General features: G+C 39.0%; 1 protein-coding gene across 1 annotated transcript; it reads left to right on the top strand.

Moving 5' to 3' along the window:
- Nucleotides 1–4,004: 4,004 nt before the first annotated feature.
- C6H11orf58 (chromosome 6 C11orf58 homolog) lies at nucleotides 4,005–18,664 on the top strand. Its single transcript, XM_036764108.1, has 5 exons — nucleotides 4,005–4,235; nucleotides 6,829–6,912; nucleotides 14,363–14,423; nucleotides 16,722–16,831; nucleotides 17,891–18,664. The coding sequence occupies exons 1-5, from the start codon at nucleotides 4,173–4,175 to the stop codon at nucleotides 18,128–18,130; spliced, it is 558 nt and encodes a 185-aa protein (XP_036620003.1). The 5' UTR covers nucleotides 4,005–4,172; the 3' UTR covers nucleotides 18,131–18,664.
- The last annotated feature ends 1,032 nt before the right edge of the window (nucleotides 18,665–19,696 follow it).

Raw genomic sequence — 19,696 nt, 5'->3', positions numbered from 1 at the left:
GCTTTCCTTATAGTCCAACTCTCAAAGCCATACATTGCTGCTAGAAAAGCCATAGCTCTGTCTATACTTTTATCAGCAAGGTGATGTCTCTGCTTTTTAGTATGCTGTCCAGACTTGCAATAGCTTTGCTTCCAAGGAGCAAGTGTTTTTAAATTTCATGGCTGCAGTCACCTACTGCAGTCCAAGAATATAAAATCTGACACTGCTTCCATTTCTTCTCCCTCTATTTGCCAAGGTTCACACATAGTAGACACAATAAATGCTTGGTTAATTGAATTAAATCAGAACTGAGCTGCCATACAGTTAGCAGTAGCAATACAGGGTCTAGTAGCATTTGAATCTTTTTGTGAATAAGTAGTCATTCACTACAAAAAAAATATTTTCCAGGAGCCCTGAAAAGGTCTGCCAATTTGGTTGTCATTAGTATTAATTAATGGTTCCCTCCTCTGGCATGGCTCATTTTCACAGCAAAATTGCCAAGTTAAGATGGTTCTTTTTCCATCTGCACTCATAGAAGTTAGACTTCTTAAGAATAAAGTATTGTTTTGTATTTTTCTCTATCTGTCTGAAAGACAGAGCAGAACATATGCTCTACTTCTGGCAGAATAAATTAGATTTTAATTATTAGAGAATTAGACTGACCATAAGTTTTTATACTGTTCTGTGGCTATCTGATACCTTAAAATATCTGCATGGTAGAGGCTTGCATTTAAGAGGTTTCACACAAGCTAAACTACATGTCAACAAAGGAGTCACTGCTCCCATCATAAACTTACATCAAGACCATTGGGTTGGAGTCAGAAGAACTATAGTGACTTTGGACAAATCACTTCACTTTTCTAGGCTTGTTTCCTCCTTTGTAACAAGAGGGTGAGGGGGATCAGACTAAAGAAATTCTTAAGGCTCCCTCCAGATGAACTAGGGTCCTTTAGATCAAAGACAGGACTTCCTACATCTTCTCTAACCACTTACTGGGGGTGCTGTAGAACAGATAAACTTGTTCAAGTACAGGTTGGACTAAATGACCTCAAAGATCTTCTGGAATTCTGAGATTTTATGGTTCTTTTGGGATGAAGTTGGCCCAAGTCTAACTAGACTCACAGCTTCAGCCAGCTTCTCAGGGAGTAAGGAACTGAATAAATAGGGATGTATATAAATATAGGTCTCAAGTCAGTTTTAGTGATACAGGTCCTAATCATAATAAGCACCTATTAAGTGCCTACTAAACGCAAAGCACTGTGCTAGGGATGTGTGTAGGGATGCAAAGACAAAATGGACAATAGTCTCTAACTCCAAGGACCTTACATTCATTCTGCTGGGGGATGGCTAGGGATTCTAGGAGGGAAGGAGTGAATTCGAAGGATTAGGGGAGAGGTAAAACCAACTTCAGGGCAACTAGGTGGTACAGTGGTTAGGGTGCTGGGTCTAGAATCAGGAAGACTCATCTTCCTGAGTTCAGATCTGGCCTCAGACACTTACTGATCGTGTGACTCTGGGCAACTCACTTAACCCTGTTTGCCTCAATTACTTATTTGTAAAATGAGCTGGAGAAGGAAATGGCAAACCATTCCGGGATCTTTGTCAAGGAAACCCCAAATGGGGTCGCAAAGAGCTGGACACAACTGAACAAACAAAAATACCAACTTCAGGAAATAACAAGGCCAGTGTGCCTGAAAGTCAGTGGCATAAAATAAGCCTGAAACTGTAGGTTAGAGCCAGATTGTGAAGGGCTTGAAATGCTTATTGAGGAGTTTGTATTTTATCTTCCATACAATCAAGGAGGTTTCTGAGCACACTACCATAACCACCAAACTGAGGGGGGAAAAGCCTTGTTATCGAAGGACCTGGGTTCACATCCTGCCTCCAATGTTTACTCCTAGACTGTTGCAACAGCCCTTTAGTTGGTCTCTGTGCATCCTCTGTCTATCCATTTTCACCACACCTTGAAAAGTAAGATTCCTAAAACACAGGTCTCACCATGTCACTCCTCTGCTCCAGATTTCCCATCTCCCTATTGTCTCAAGGATAAAATTCAAACTCCTCTATTTGAGAATTAAAGCCCTTCCAACCTAGATCGACTTTATCCTTTCAGGCTAATCATGTATTATCTCTCCCCCACCCCCCCCCCCAGATCCATGCACACTACTTTCCAGATGAACCAGCCTACTTGCTGTTCTCTGTTCCAGACATTCTATGGTGAGTCTTGGTGCCTTTCCACAGGTTCTCCCTGAAGCCTGGAACATACTCCCTGCTTCCTCCACGCTTCTTAGAACCTCTAGCTTCCTTTAAGGTTTAGCTCAAGGACCACCTCCAGCAAGAGGCCTTTCCTGATTCCCCCAAACCCAATTCCTTTATATTTATTTTGTATTTTCTCATCTGAATACTTGTCATTTTTCTCCAGCAGAATATAAGCGCTTAGAGGGCACGGGCTGTTTTCATTTCTCTTTCTATGCCCAGCACTTAATAAATGCTTCTTGAGGGCAGAGATCTTGTATTTTTACTTATGGAGACAGCTAGGTGGTACAGTGTCTACAATGCTGGCCTGGGAGTCAGGAAGACCTGAGTTTAAACCCTGCCCCCAACTCTTACTGTCTGTGTGATTCTAAGAAGGCAACTCAGCCTTTCTCTCAGCCTGTTTCCTCCACAGTAAAATGAGGATAAATAATAGCATGTACTTCTGTGGGATCCTGTGAGGACCAAATGAAATAACACACAATTGCTCCTTCGCAAACACTAAAGAACTAAGCAAATGCTATTATTATTATTGTATCCACAGCACTTATCAGTGCCTGGCACATACTGATGACTTAATGCTTCGTTTTCCATTACCTAGGCAGCTAGGTGGCAGCGGGATGGACTTGCTCCAAATTCTACCTCTAGCTATGTGACTGGACAGGTCACTTAACCTTTCTATGCCTCAGTTTCTTCATTTGCAAAATACGGATAGTAATAGCACCCACCTTCCAGGGTGGGGGTGAGGATGAAATTAGATAACACGTGTATAGCTGTTTGCAAAGCGGTGTACGTATGTTCCAAAATTCAGCGCAATTTAAACTAATTAAAAACTAAAACTGACAGACTTTTGGCTGTTATTCTCTCCAATGCTAGTTCTATTATCTCCAATTTATCTTGTCCGTATTTTGTTCGTACATAGCTGCCTTCCCTATCAGTCTTCATCTCGAGGGCAGGGATGTCTTTGGCCTTTCTTTGTATCTCTAAGGGCTAAGTAAGCACAGTGCCTGGCACACAGCACACCCGTAACACGTGCTTATTGACTGTTTCCTCTTCGGTAAATGGAAGGCATGGGGTCGGACTATAAGCCTCGGTGATCGCTCTGAGCATCAGGGCTGAGCCTAGGCCTCTTAGGCCCCGGCCCGACTCCAGCTGCCTTTGTTGCGCCGCCCCACCCCCACCTGCCGGCACCTGGCATTCACCCCCAACCGGAAAAATGTCCCCTCCCTCACCCCAGGTCCTCGGGCCTGCACCCGCCTAACTACATGGACAAATGGGGGCTGGGGACGCCTGGAAGGGCCTTTTAGGATGCTGCCCGCCGAAGAAGCCACCCTGTGGGACGCAAGTCCCCGCCCGCACAAGCTCTGGAGGTCAGGAGCCATTTTCTTTTTTTTTTTGAAGCTTTTGGCCGGGGCCCTGGAGGATGACCATATGTCACTGAGTTTAAAACCCAAGGGGTTCGTAACAATAGTGACGGCGAGGGCGTCAGCTCTGCCTTAAATGAAGAGCCTAGTGGCCGCTTTGCGTCCGCAACCACAAACCTCGAGACCTCCGCCTCCGGGGCAGCCTCGAGAATGGCCGAAGGAGGCGAAGCTTCCGAGGGCACTGCCGCCACTCAGCGCGAGAGCGCCGCATGGCTTCCTGGGAGTTGTAGTCCTTCTTCCTGCCAACTCTCTTTGTTTCTGTCACAGACGATCGAGCCAAAGAACTACAATTCCCAGAGCGTTTCGACTGGGGGGTGGGGTGGGGAGGGAAAGGACGAGCGTCGCGTCGGCGGCGTGGGCGGAGCGCGGCGACGACGCTCGCTGAAGAGGCCCGGTTCGCCCCGCGATCCTGAGCGGCGCTGAGCGGGGGCTGCGGCGGCTGGCTGTGGGTGCCGGCGGCAGAGGAGGAGAGCAGAGGGCGGCCTCGGCGCTCCCCTTGGTGGGGTCGGCGGGAGGATGAGTGCGGCCCGAGAGTCCCACCCGCACGGGGTGAAGCGCTCAGCCTCCCCTGACGACGATGTAAATAACAATGGCGGGGGAGGGGGAAGGGGAAGGCCGGCAAACGAGGCCTACTCGTCGCCCTGGGCAGGGGCGGTCCGAAGACGGGGAGCGCCTCAGGCTTGGGAGCGGAACTGGAAAGAGTGGGCCCCTCGTCCTTCTTGGGAGAGGTGGGGGGCGGGGAGGCGCTGAGAGTGACCCGTATTTAGTTTGGGATGTGAGGGGTGAAGGGGTTCCCCACCCCGGCGGTCAGGGGCCCGGGCGCGTGCGCCACCGAGCTTCCCCTTTGTGGGAGGTGCGCGGCCGAAGCTCCCTGCCGGGGGCATGGGGGGTGCAGGATTGACCCCCATGAGCTCTCGTCCTAGCTGGGCACCTGGGGGGCGGGGGGGGGGGAGGCAAGGCCGGAATTCAGCTGTTAAGGAGGGCAGCAGAGATCTCCAAGCACGTTTACAGCCACTCCAGCATTGGGCTGCTAAGAGTTAACTGGTGAGAATGCACGAGCTCGGGACGTTGGATGCTTGTAGTCACTACGGGGGTGATGAGGCTTCTGGCCCAGCCCCGGCAAACACACGCAGTTCCATCTGTCTTCCTCCCTGTGGTCCATGTGCAGAGGTCCTGACGTTTGTGCCTCCCTGCGCTCTTTAAAACCGTTTGCACCGCTTCTGTTAGTAACAAAGAGACCGTGCAGTCTTCAGAGTAGGAAAGAAATAACCCGTCTGCCTCTCAAGGAAGTGGGAAAGTATCTGTATTGCTTTGAAATCCTCAGAGAGGCATGTAGCGAATAAAAAATGTTGGAGTAGGCAGGTAAGAATTTGTCGTGCTCTCTTACTGCTGACCTTTAAGATAGTATTTTGCCTAAAAAGTGTGGGATGTCAAGTTTATTTAGCACACCAGATCAGAGGCTTGATTTTTTAAACTCGTTTTAAGAAGATTTTGGTGATTTTACAACTTGCTGCCCTCTGCTTATGCAAAAAATTATGAGTTATCTTCATTTTTAGAGCCGGGACCCAGTACTTGGTGTAAATATTCCTGTGTTTTAGAATAGCTTGGCTACCATGTTAAAGAAAACTTCTCATCTCACCTCTTCAGTAAAATATAATGGAACTAAATTATTCTTTAAGTTGGAATCATACTTTTTGATTCAAAGATTTTGCTGTCAATTTAGAAAAGAGGTATAACCTACTGTAAAATAACCATTGGTAAATGGAATTCCCCAAGTTGCACCACCTAATGAAGCAGAATGTTGAAAGATAGTCAAGTCAACCAGCATTTATCATACAGAAGAAGAGTGAATCAAAAAAATGAAAAGTTGGTCACAGTTCTGCGATACTTAAGATGATTTAGGCCCAGGATCTTGAAAGTCTAAAGTCTGGTGTACTTTGATATTTTACAATAACTAAATATGTCCCATAGTCGCCTGTAAATTTAAACTTCTTTCTAGGAACATAGACTTTTGTTTTTTGATAGAGTATGTACTTTTAGGGAGCCATAACTAAAAATTTGAATTGCTATAGAATGACAAAGTTGGCTGATTATGAACATTCTTTAAAATCTGTTTGATGAAATCAATTTATACTTACTGTCAACCAGAAGTTAGACAACATCAAGATCAACAGTTTTTTACTGGGCACTCATTGTATGCAAAGTAATGTAGTTTCAGAGAGATGAAAAAGATGTCAGAGTAGGCCCAAGTCAATTCAACCATATTAACCTAGAAGTGCTTGTTGTTGGAATGGGAAGTAGAGGGACTGGAATGATAGAGTGAGGTACAGGAGTAACCAGTTTCCAGGAGGAGTGGGGTACAATGGCAACTTAAATGATTTTCTTGAAGGATGTACTAAAGAGATGTGAGTGGTTGCATTGTGCATTTCCAATCAGGAAAGTAAATAATGTAACACTTTGGGTGGATTCTTGCTGTTGGTTCTAAAAGACTTCAGAGGAAGAATCAGTGCGATCATGACTAAAGATGATAAAATGTTAGAATTTGAAGGTAATTCCCAAAAGTGAGCCTGAAGAATTGAAAGGATGTTGATTCTGTTCATAGAAATGGGAACATCAGAAAGGGGCTGTGGTTTAAGTAATGGGGGGAGGGGCATATACTTTTTTATCTTGTTTCTTTTATTTAAAATACGTTAAGCATTAGGGAAATTAAAGAGTCAGAAAACACATCAGCAACTCAAGTGGGAATATAGATTTGAGAGTTACCTAAATCTAAGTGGTAGTTGAAAACCATAGAAGTAGATGAACTTTCAAAGTAATGAAAATAGAAACCATCCATTGAATATGTGTTAAAACACCATCACTAGTCAAAATTTAGTTTCAGTATTATTTTATTGAGTGTCTTTTGTGTCCATGGAAAAGGGGAGGGGAGAGGGTACGAAAAGGTAAAGGGCAGTCATTTGTCTTGATAGTACTTAAAACAATATATTTGATTTTAAATAGTGATGCACTTAGGCTCACAGCAAATTTGGTTATTCGTTTTCATGGGTAAACTACATAGAAAATTACAGCTATGTAAATCTAATTTTTTTCCTATATCCAAGTACATGTTAATGTCCTCCTTTCTCCACCCCCACCCCCCAAAAAAGCCCTAATTTCATCCTTTCTTGTCTAGATTGGATCTAGCAACTGGGAGGCAGCTGACCTAGGCAATGAAGAGAGAAAACAAAAGTTCTTAAGACTAATGGGAGCTGGAAAGGTGAGTGGGGGCGGGGAGAGAGGTGGGGGGGTGAAAATAACTTTAATTTTTTTAAACTTTTTTTCAATGAAAATTAATTTTAAAAAATATTACAAGGTGAAAACAGTTTGCTCAAAAAGGAGAATAATGGAATAGGGAGCTCCCTATTCCATTATTCTGTGTCACATTAGCTAGTCAGCAAAGTTGTCGTTCTAGAATTTGGGGAGAAAACTAAGGAGATACTTATCCATTATCTCCATATCTCAAATCCTGATTGATCAAGGAAATAAGGTAAAATGAAAGCAAAAAAGGTGAAAGGTGAGTCCATTGACTGCTTCCCAAGTGGCAGATCAATATATTTTGTGAATGAATATAAAAAGAATATAATATGAAATATGTCATGTAATGTTGACTCTGCCATTGTTGTGGACATCCAGGTGGTATAGTGGATAGAGTACTAGACTTTTGGGTCGAGAAGACCTTGGTTCAAATTCTGCCTCAGACACTTAACAGATATGTGGCCCTGGGAAAGTCTTTTAACTTCTGCCTGCCTCAGTTTCCATATCTGTAAAATGGAGATAATAACATCCACCTCTCAGTGTGGTTATGAGGATCAAAAGAAATTTTATGTACCTGCGTATATTTTATATACAGAACTTCACAGAAATATTAGCTATTTTTGACACATTATACCTAAATCCTACTGTAATGCTTCCAGTTATACAAATTAGATGGTTGTAATTTTACAAAAAGAAAGTTTGGAAGCAATTTTCTTGCTTTACAGTCATCTGGAAAGAAAGTCTCTGAACTTTGAAGCACACCTTGTCAACCTCAAAGGATGTCCGGCAACAAGACTAGTGCCTCACCTGCCCCCATCACGTTCTGCCAAGAAGTTGAGTTTCATCCATGGCCTTCCCACTCCATCAGTGGTTATTAGAAAGATGCTCTGCTCTGTTCTACCACTGCTCTTGCTGCTCCCAGGCCATGCCTGTGCTTTCCCACTGACTTTCAAAGCAGGTGGGAAGAGCACTAATAAAAATCCTCACCTCAAAATACAACCACTTCTTTCTCTTTGGTGCTCTACCTTCCTCAAAGGAAGTAGCAGCTCTACATCTTACCTGCTTGCTCAGCCTCTGCATAGCAGTCTACAAGGTAGATTGGCAGCCAGGATAGGGAGGATGAGCTAGATCAGAGAATTGGATGGAAGTCAGTTATATAATAGGTTTGTGACAACAAGTGGTGCAGGTAGATTAGTATTCTGGGAAATCTAAAATCGCCACCCAGAGTTCAAAAAGACCATAAAATAATAGGTCCTAGTAGCTAATAAAGCAGCCAGTCAAGGAGTATTCCTCCCCCCTCCTCCAAAAAAATTCTATCATAATCAACTTTAAAAAAAATAAGACATATTTACAACTAGACTAAAATAACCTTCAGCTCATAGTTGTTATTCAGCAGTTATTCCCTCCTGTAAGCCTTTCCATTGACTTCTGAATTTGTATAAATTGAACTCTGCTGTATTGTCATATACATCATAGAATCTGATATGAACATGTGAGACACCTTATTTAAGAACACTTTAAAAACCAGTAAATATGGCAGATTTTTATACCTCAGTCAGTGGTGTGGTTTTAAAATGTGATTGAGAAGAAATCAGATTCTAAAGCCTATCAGTTCCTTTACTCTGTTTTCATCAAGAAAATCTTTCAATATTCACATGCCATTCTTCTACAAAATCTATAGAAATTATTTTGGTTAGTGTTAATTCCACTTCAACTTCATTTGGTATTTGCTGATACCATCTCATTGTTGGGGTTGGGGTTGGGGAAGGGAGGAGTGCAATCTCTGACAATTCCCTTTTTTGGAATCTTGTTCTTTTTGAGATATGTTGGAAGTAATCCCCGAGGACCTTTAGGATTATGTTGCCTCCAAATCACTTCGGTATCTGGTGATCAGCCTCTCTTCCACACTTCATCTTATTAAGTACAGTGTCCTCATTGGGTACTGAGGTGATAAGTCCAAATGTGGTAGTTCACTGTTATCTTGGGTTTGGCTCATGGCATAAATATGAGATGTGTCCTACTTTGTATCTGATTTGTTCTGCTTCCGGAATGTTCATTTTCTTGTGGCAAGCTGACTTAGCTGGATCTCAAAACCAAGTGTCGTTCTTTTTTAATTAAAAGGTTTTCCACTGGCTAGTGAGTATATTTGCTGGTAGTCTCACATCATTTTCCATATAGTATTTGCAGATACGTTTATGCCATAAAATTGATATTGCCTTTAGCTCCCATGTGTCTCTACATGGTAAGGAAGCTGTTTGTCTCAAAAGCCGTCTTAGTGTAGCCGTTGTTTTGTGTTCATTTCTCCCTGAGAAATGGTGATGAATTGAGTCTGTATTTTACCACCGTCCATATCCAGAGTTGATGTTGTATCTGCTCAAATGTATAACGTTTTCAAATTTGGTATTTGCTTTGAACTTTGCTCTAACCTAGTCAGTAATCTTCATAAACATATAGCTAATTCACAAATGACTGCTCTCTACATAACAAGTTCTGTTTACGTACAACTGTCTAATAGCAGGAATATTTGTGGACAGGAGTCTAAGATATAGTCAGGTTTTGGGGTTGGGTTTTTTTTTGTTTGTTTTGGTTTTGGTTTTTTTGTGTGTGATGCCAATTGATGCTTGCCACATCCAGGACCTTCTAGCTTTCTTTTTAAGGCAAGTATTGATGGTATATGGGAGTGAGGCTTCTGAATAGTCTGCATGTCTTTTGCCTCTTTGATGTCTTAATATCAGATCTTATTTTACCACATAGTTTTTTGCTATCTTCCCTTGATGCACCTCGTTAAAGTCCTCTAGTATTAGGCTTTGTGTTAAGTTTAGTTTGGGGCATCTTTGTTAGGTTCTATACTTAATGTTTTACAGTAGATGTTAGCATAAATTGCAATTATCTTGTGTTTATCACAAACATTACAAGACAAGATGACTAAATGTCTTTTGAAATTCTTTGTTGTTGCCTTTGGACAAGCAGTAAAACCAACTCCTTTGTTTGCATCTCTGAGGAAAACTGAGAAGTCCTTCCCACTGATCTATAACTTGTTTATATATTACAGTTTTATTTAAAGTAAAACTATTAATATGAATATAGTTTGGTTGCTCATAGTTGTCAGTTGTTGGTTTAAAAATGACAGATTAAGGGAATAAATAGTAAAATTAATGTTTTTAGGCAGACTAGAACTCTATCATTCATGGCAGTTTTTGCCCCCTCCTCCACTGTCACTTCAGAAGCATAAATAGGCCACGAAGACCAAAGCCCATTTTGTATTTTTATCCATTTGTGGTTAGCCATAAAAGAAAAAAAAATAATCTCTTCGTGGTAAGCCTTCTTGCAAATTTAGACCTGTATTTGAAACCTTTCCATTGTGGTAAAACCTACCAAAGCTTGTACTGTAGCATAGCCTTCAAAAACCCACCATCATCTCTGTCATAATGAAGCACCAGAGTAGGAGTTATCTGGAGAGAGAAAAGATCATTTAGCAAAAAATGCAGAACCACCTAGAAAAAAACCAAAAACCCACAATGGGGTGTCCAAAAAAATGTGTTCAAGTAGTGATTAACAAACTAAGCCCTGAATGTTTAAAAAAGAAAAACGAAACTTGAACAAATTGATTAGTGAGTAAGGAGGACAATATAAAAGACTTGGACAATAGGATAAGGAAGCTAACTTCAGATTAATTCTAGAATATCAATATATGATGTTGATTTTAAGGGCTAGCAAAGACAACATTAAAAAAGAAAGCCTCACTTATAAAATTACTGGATAAAATATTTGCCAACAGTATACAACAATATATTTAACTTTTCATTCATTATAGCCAAGCAAGTTTTATATTATGTATGCAAAGCGGTTAAATATTGGGGGAAAAACTATCAATAATACATCATTAACGAGCATTTTTCAAAAATCATAAGATCATAGAAGTTGATGCAGTGCAAGGCTTTAATAAAATCTTACATTCACAAGTATTTCCGTTTTTAGCATCATTTAACCCAAAAGTAGAAATACAAGCAATCTCATTAAGACAGGAAAAGAGGATTAGAGAGATTAACTTTGGAAATGAGGTCAAAATATTATGTCTTGGTGACATAATAGTCTACCTAGAAAAATCAGTATTCATAATAAATGAGTTCAGTGAGATTACAATATTTTTTTAAAACAATTCACATATCTCATTGGATCCCTGAGCTTATCAGTGTCAGTATTCCCCCCCACCCTCCAAATAAAAAAGCCAAATCACAGCCCCTCCCACACCATCTCAGGCTGAACAGAATTTGTCCATGTCATCTAGCAGATTCTCCACAAGCCATATACCCAGGGCATTCCACATAACTCCAGAATAGAGGACTGGAGCTGTCTGGTTAACCTTCTCCTTATATGTCATTCCCATTATTAAACAAGATTGTCCATTTTCCAGTTAAGGGGAAACACATTTTATCAACAATGCTAGAAGTCAACAAAGATTAGAGAATTAACTGGCACACACGATTGTATAATAACAACTATATAAAGCTAGTTGCTTTATATAGTTGCTTAGCTAGTAACAGCACCCCCACATGAGGGCGATAACTGATAATGAGTCTCTCTGCCAGAGTTTGTGCTTCATGGTAATTCCAGCGTTGGGAATAGCAACAATATTGGTAATTGAAGGGGAAAAAAACCCTGACAGAAGCCTAAATGTCCTGAGAGTAGGAGTTAAATAGTGATGCATTAATTAGATTAGAATGCTAAGATAAAACTGATAGGAGGAATATAAGTAGTATGTTGTTTATGAAGTAAAGCAAAGTAAGGAAAGTAGAATGAGAACAGTATATACTATGACTATATTAAAACGAATGTGGGAATAAATGGACAAAGAAATATGGAGATAGAACCTTGGAGAAGCAGCTGAAAAGTAGATAGTCTAATAATAAATACAGCCCTTTAAAGTTTGCAGGGCGCTTCAATGTACATTCTCATTTGATCCTTACATCAACCATGGGAAGTAGGTATTAAAAGTATTATCCCAATTTTACAGAAGAAGAAATTGAGAGGTTGTGATCCAACAGGTGGCAGAAACAGGATTTGAACACAGGTCTTCCTGATTACAAATCTAGCAACCTAAACTACTATATTACACTGATATTTTGTACATCAAAATCCATTTATATAAGTAGTTGAAAAGCAAATTTAATGTGGTCCTTTGGTGTTTAACGATAATAATTATAAATATTGGTTATGATCATTTTTAAATTCATTATAGACTTAGTGATGTTGCGATTAAATCCTCTGAGGCGTTTGTTGACTCAACAACTCTTCCTGACATAAATAACACTAGTGCTACAGTCTGTCTCCAGGAAAGTATTAGTTAACCTGATTAGAGCTCAGAACTATTTAGCAAATGCCTCTATACAGAGAAGGGAAACAATTTTTTATTATTTTTTAATTGTATTATAAACTTAAACCACTAACAAAGACCAGCAGTCAGATAAACACATAATAAGGAATAAGAAATCATTGCTTAGTGTGTAGTATTTAGTTGGAAATCGGAGACCTAGCTTCAGATCTCATCCTCATAAGCTCTATGAGATAGGTAAATATCCACACCTGGACTTTCCTATGCTTATTGAACCACAGATCTTTTACATATTGGGCTAATAAGAAGCATAATTTTGCATAAAACCTTTAATGTTGGGCAAAGGTGAAATTGTTAAATGAACAGACATCTCCATAGTGTATGTGATTTTTTTTTTATATCCTTTAGAAATAAATATCACAAGTAATGAAGTACTATTGTAGGGTCCCCTAAGGGAGAAAAAATAAATAACAAAAGAGAGAAAATCTTAGTGTATAGCATTCCCAACTGCCATTGTTGGGAAGTAAAATGTTTTTGAATGACAACATACTACAAGTTGTATTGTTTAAGCATTGAAAGTACCCATAAGTAGTTAGGCTGCAGGATCTCCAGAGCAAATCAAAGTATATAGCATGCACCAAAATATTGATTAATATTGCAGCTGTATACTTTTAAAGCATCGCTTTATGATATATTGATCTTCTAACCATGGTGATAAGCTTTCATAAGAAGTATCATGAAAATAGAGAACTAAAGTATGTGGTAACATTAGCAAAGTTAGATAAATATGGAAGAGGGGAAAGGGAAAAAACTTGAGAAGAAAGGAATTTAAAAACTAGAAACTACTAGAGAGTTTTAATAATGTTGAATCTGATTTTATAGGGAGGTTTAAAGAATGTCAGGGAAAATGTAAATGAAGGTGTTTTTTTAATAGCTCATTGGTTTTTTTTTTTCCTTCATGTTAAATCTGTAGTTTTAATATGTTGCATATTGGCTTAAAAATTTCCAGTGCCTCAGTTTTTTTTTTTTTTATCTCTCCTTACCTGTCCTCACAACCTGACTTGTTCTCCTTACACTTCTGGCTCCATCCATAACTGCTCTGATGGCATTTCACCTCTGGGCCTTTGCACTGGCTCTCCCACACAAATGCAGTGCATTCCTTCCTCTCCTCTGCCAGGCCTCGCTCAAGTAGCACCTGATGCCACCAGCCGCTAGTATACTCCCAAAACTACCTTTTTTTTTTTTTTCCTCTTTTGGTATTCTGTATGTAGTTTGGTATAGACCTTTTGCTTCCCTCAATAGAATCTAAGGTCCATTAGGTTAGGGGCTTTTCATTTTTGTCTTTTTATTCCCAGCACTTGGTGCAATGCTTGTCACATAGGCATACTTAATGAAGTACAAATGAGGAAGTTGGACTAGATGATTTAAGGTTCCTGTGAGGAGGGAAGGGGAGGGAACAAGTATTAAGTGTCTACTGTGTGCCAGGGACTGTCCTAAGCACTTTACAGATACCTCATTTGGTCCTTATAACAACCCTGGGAGATAAGTGTTCTTATGACCCCCATTTTACAATTGAAGAAAGTAAGGCAGACAGGTTAAGTGACTGTGCAGGGTCACACAGCTAGTAAGTGTCGGAGATGTATTTGAACTCGAGTTTTCTTTGACCCCAGGCCCAGAGCTTTATCCACTGAACCACCTCTGGAGTTAAGACTTTAAGAATAGTTTGAGAGATTGTAGGTAAAATCGTTATGCTTAACTCGTATTTAATATTCTCTACTCTTAGAAGAAAAGATTTAACTTTTGGTAGACAAAGCTGGTCTGCAGATTATTAGGGTTCTGTATACCTTATTTTATGACCAGAATTCATGTTTGAAAGTCTTCCAAAGTAGATTTGTATATCTTGTTCTGGGTCTGAAAACTAAACATCAAAATGCTTTAGATATTTTTTTGAATGTAGATTTTGGTTTAAGCTTTTGTTGTGTATCTGGATACTGTTGTGAATATCGAAGCTTTTTAATCCATGTGGGATGTATATGTATAAAGCTTTTTAACAACTTCTAATTTTCCATCTTTTAAATAGAAAGAACACACTGGCCGTCTTGTTATAGGAGATCATAGGTCAACATCTCACTTCAGAACAGGTAAGAATGTACAATATAATTTAAGCAGGGGTGTTTAAATGTAGTGATATCAAAAAGTTTGTAACATCTAATAGTAGTGTGAATTAATTATGTCTGGTGACTGCAATTTCAGCCAAAGCATAGTTCCTTTTTAAAAAATTTTTTTCATATGAAAAGGTAGGTGTTGGTTCTACTTTAGTTTTTTTTTTCTATTACTTTGCCACTCTGGTATATTTATCCTTCTTAATAAGATATGGTTGTTGATTTTACCTACGTAAAGATTTCCATGCTGTCGTTATGGGGATGTCTTGCTTTCCTTGGCCATTATATTAGCACCTATAATTATAGTAGTCATAATAAATTAATAAGATCATGGATTCAGAGCTGGCAAGCACCTTAGGAACCATCTGATCCAACATTCTGATTTTATACATGAGAATACCTAAGTCCATAAAGGTGCAGTGACTTGCCCAAGGTCACACAAGTGATAAATAGGGTTGGATCCTAGATCTTCTAACAAAACCTTTCCACCATCCCATCTGCTTACTAACAAATTGGATTAGTCTCTTAATAAGAGTCTAGAATTAAAGTCTAAAGAAAATCCCTAAAAATACTCAAGAAATTAATGTGATTTTCAGGTTGCAGGGGGGAAATTGATTTGTTAAAATTGTAGCATGAGTTTTGACTTGCAAAAAACTCTAGGGAGGACACTGAAAAATGAGAGGCAGGTAGTCAGGCGAAAATAGTACAAATAGTTCTTGCTTTAAAGTGGAGTGTTTCGCAGACCTCTACGTAAAACAATTTTTATATAATGTGAATTTACCCTCGGAAATTGGGGAAGGAGAGGCTGGAGGGAGGCAGGAAGGGGGCTTTCAGGCCCATGGATGAGGCATCAGCACACAGTTAAAGGATATGTGGGGGCTGGGGACGAAGAAGTTAGCACAAGAGGAGGAACACATGGGGGTCTGGTTGGAACCAGGAGGAAGAACCAGGCAGGATAGGGGCAGACACAGGAGAGAAGGGGAGACATGCTGAGGCCCTCTGAGCTCAGCATCTCAAGCACTTCAGTTCTTCCGCTTTCACTTGGAGAAGTGTTTAGGTTTGTTTTTTAAGGTGGGGGGAGGGGCTTTTTAAAGTTGGTTTTCTTTTGCAGGGGGTGGTTAGAGCACCAAACCAAGGGGCAGAAGCAGAGAGAGAGAACAGAGTACTGTACAGTAAAGCCCATTGGTGTTTTTTTTGTTGTTTTTTTGGGGGGGGGGGGATGTGAATTTGTTTCAGAATTCTTCATGTAAAGTTGAATTTTTGTAAACCAAGAATTGTCTAAATTCTATTCGTAATCAAAGAAGTTATTTTGAATCCATGGTCCTACTACTTAATACATATGATTGGACCAATCATTTAGCCTCTCTAGGCCTCAGTTTGCTCATTTGTCAAATGACAGGGTTTGACTAGATGATTTCTAAAGTCTCTTATAGCCCTAAATCCTATGATTTTTCTTATTTAAAATTGCTCTTTAAATAAAATAATTTTTTTAGCTTCACACTGTAGAACACTTGAGTATGCAGTTGTTAAATTTTGAAAAGGTTCTAGTTCTTGACCTTTCATAGAAGTTACAGTGTTTAGTTGCTTCTGTTCTTTTAAATTGAGAACTTTGTGAGTCAAATGGTAATGACACAGAGAAGTTGATTGTTGTTTGGTTTACTAAAGGGTAAATTTCCCTTATAGTTTATTATATATAAAAATGGGTATTAGTATTAGTATGTGTTAACTTACTACAATAAATTTTCATGCAGGGAAAGCATAGCCCTGACAAGTTGGACCTTTTTAACTAGGTGATCTGCATACTTGATGAAACACATTTCAGCATTGAATGGAAGGAATTCTGGAGTTTAGGGCAATTTGACAGTTGAATTTTCAGAAGAAAACACAAATAAACTTCTTGCCCTTACCTCTTTCATTTTTTTTTTTTGATAAGAAAAAGGTAACTCCAAAACTATTGTTCTGAGACCATACAACCTTATGGTGTCTGGCTTGCCTGGTTAGAATTATTGGGTTGAACACTTTGAAATTGAGAATGTTGGTTCAACAGTTGGTCACCAATATAGATAATAAGTACTTTGATAGTCTGGTTTGAGCCTTTTGATCTCTTGGGTAAAATTCTTGTGGCGTTCGATACATCCATGAAATTAAAATTTTTAAATCATCACTTTTAAAAATCAGCCCTGTATATTATAGCCATCTGTTATTATGGTTGTTTTGTGTAATCAAATGTTTTTATTAATTTGACTGAAACATAACCAAAGTACACTGGACATGCAGGGGAAGAAGATAAGAAAATGAATGAAGAACTGGAGTCGCAGTATCAACAGAGTATGGACAGTAAATTATCAGGGAGATACCGGCGACATTGTGGACTTGGCTTCAGTGAGGTAGTGATTAACTTATTTTCATTCATTGGGAAGACATCATCTAAATAAAATTGATGAGTGTTAATCAGTACTAACCTAGGGATTGCAGGATTGTTGGCAATACAAAAAAAGTTTCAGCTTGAACAACCTAACATGATAGGTTACTATTTAAAAAAAATGGGTTCCTGCCATGAGATAATCTAGAGCAGTGACATCAAACTAATAGAAATGGCCACTACACCATACTTAAGGATCCCTGCAGGCCACATACTGACTTAGAAAACCACACACATTTATAGATCTCAGCACATTAAAAATCAGCTACATTTTAATCAGGTTTAGGCTTCTCTCTGGAGTATTGTGGGCCACATGTGGCCCTTGTGTGTTTAACATCTTATCTAGAGGATTTTTTTTGTAAATAAGATATCTTAAAATTAGTCTTAATTCTGCTTTGTAACAGTATATATTCAAGCTTTAGCGTTTGTGCTTTCTAAATGTAAGCTGAATGTAACATGGTCTGATAATTTAAAAAACTGAACTTTGTTCTAGAACAGAGGTGTCATACACTGCAACAGACTTTAGCCAGAACCAGATTGAAATGTAATTGGGAAATAGATAACAAAATAAACAAAAATACAGTAGAACATAGATAATCTTGCTATCTAGTTATCGAGGTCAGTATGTGCCTGTAGAGATCCTTAATTGTGCAGCCTCGTTTTCTATGAGTTTGACTCCGCTGCTCTAGATAAACCCTTCAGCCACAAATTAGATCAGATTTTTTTTTAACTGGCTAATGAAGCCTCCATTTTGTTTGTCTTTTGTCTCCCTCATATCACTTCCACAGTAATCCTTAATATTATTTTAAAACTGATGGAGTTCCCAGATTACCAGAAAGTAACACTAATTAATTAAGCTAAACTTTTTGTCCTTAAAACCATGTAGAATGGGGTAATAACTTTGAAAATGGAAAGTAAGTTAAATCTTGTCACAGACTTCACTTCTGTCAGGCTTTTCAGATTCCTATGTTGTCTTCTAAAACAAGATCTCATTATGAAAAGGGCGTACCTCTTGTGTTTTTAGTTAGAGGATCCCGATGGGGAAGGCGATGCTGCCGGAAATGATGATGACGATGATGATGATGATGATTCACCTGACCCTGAAAGTCCAGAGGACTCTGAAAGTGATTCAGAGTCTGAGAAAGAGGAATCTGCCGAAGAACTACAAGCTGCTGAACAGCCAGAGGAAGTGGAGGACCCCAAAGCTAAGAAGGATGCAAAGAGCAATTACAAAATGATGTTTGTTAAATCCAGTGGTTCATAACTCCGAACGTGTGATTAGTCTTTGTATTCAAAGTAAGCCTTATTGTTATAATGCACAGTGGAGGACTGCTTCTATAGCACAGACCTTTGTATTATAATTTTAAAAAAAGGCCCCTTTAAATAATTACAAAGAGTGTTTGCTTTCAGATGCCATGGATTACAATTTTATGGGCATGATTAAATCCATTTTTGTAAAATATAAGAGTTGCATTGTACAAAAGACAAATAAATATGATTCCCAGCTTCCTTTCACATTATCATCAAATACCCTCTAACTAACTACTACTCCCTCCCCTCACTTTTTTTAGTCCCTTCTAATGAAATTATGTGGGGAACATTGTTGAAACTTCTTAGTACTATTTTGTGGGTGTTTCTGTTTTTGACAGCTGTATGTTCCATTCTCTTTTTTATTATTTTTGTCCCTAATGTTTTCTCTTATAAAAGTTAATTTGATGATGTGATGGTGCGTTTATGAGAAAAATACCTCTTTAATTATAATACTCTGATGTAGTAGAACCGTTCATCATGGAAATATCTCCTGGCATTGATATCATTATTTGCTGGCAAAAAGAATGGGTCTTTAGTTTATTGTTATTTTTCTAGCTCTACTTGTGAGCCCAAAGAATTATGGCAGTAGATACTGTTAGGCAGGGATAACACTGTGCTAGGCCCCCGTGAAGGGTTTGGGGTTTGCTTTGGTTTGGTTTAGTTTTTAGCATAAGTAACGGTCCTTTACAGTGAGTTGGCCCAATACAGTGTATTTGTATCCTGTGACACATTTTGCAGTGGTAAATTATATGACACAGGAGTAAGTGGATCAGGGAAACAAAATTAATTTCTTTCTTTTAAAAGGAGAATAAGAGCAAAATTAAATTGGTTGATTATTTTAAAGTCATGGGAGGAAAAAGATGCTTCCACTATATTCTTATCATTCCTCTGTTGTCATTCTCTAAAACTTAAAGCATCTCAGAGAATTTGATAAAGCTTTACCACACAAGAGACTGAAAACAGTGCGTCCTCTTCCAGTTCTATTACCTGGACTGCTTTTGTTTTTTTAAAGTTCTTTTCTAATTTCGTTGTTATTTCTCTTGTGATGTTAGAGTGCCCAAATTTAGAAATAATAGTTTGCATTTTTCATGCTTTACGATTAAGAAGCACTTTAATATGATCTCAATTGCTTCTTGAAATAATCTTGTGAGATAATGTAAATATTTTACAGCTGGGGATACTGAAGCCTAGCAAGGCAATTTTCCCCTCATGGAGTTAATGGCAGAGTTAGGACTTCGTCCACAACTTTCTGCTATATCTCCCTGTTAGCCTCTAACCATAACCAGTAAATGAGAGGTCAGTCAGTATGATGTGAAAGTAGTTAAAACAAAATTATTTAATTGGCTATTTTCATAACAGGATTTTGGCCTTTTCTAGTTTTAGCTGAAAATTTAACTTAACTCATTCGAGCTGTTTATATGTCACTATCCACTCACCTTGGGATAATTATAAAAATCAGTTCCCTTCTTAAACTTTTTAGATGAGATAACCTTAGTAATTCCAACTTGAGTTTATGAGC

This window comes from Trichosurus vulpecula, chromosome 6 (assembly GCF_011100635.1).
Source record: "Trichosurus vulpecula isolate mTriVul1 chromosome 6, mTriVul1.pri, whole genome shotgun sequence".
Taxonomy (NCBI): domain Eukaryota; kingdom Metazoa; phylum Chordata; class Mammalia; order Diprotodontia; family Phalangeridae; genus Trichosurus; species Trichosurus vulpecula.
This window is presented reverse-complemented; position numbering and strand designations above follow the sequence as displayed.

What these genes read in the sequence shown, in the direction of transcription:
- C6H11orf58 (XM_036764108.1), top strand. Translation starts at nt 4,173, where the DNA reads ATGAGTGCGGCCCGAGAGTCCCACCCGCACGGGGTGAAGCGCTCAGCC. An exon ending in CAGCCTCCCCTGACGACGAT is followed by an intron (nt 4,236 to 6,828) that starts GTAAATAACAAT and finishes TTTCTTGTCTAG; the next exon opens with ATTGGATCTAGCAACTGGGA. An exon ending in GTGGACTTGGCTTCAGTGAG is followed by an intron (nt 16,832 to 17,890) that starts GTAGTGATTAAC and finishes TTGTGTTTTTAG; the next exon opens with TTAGAGGATCCCGATGGGGA.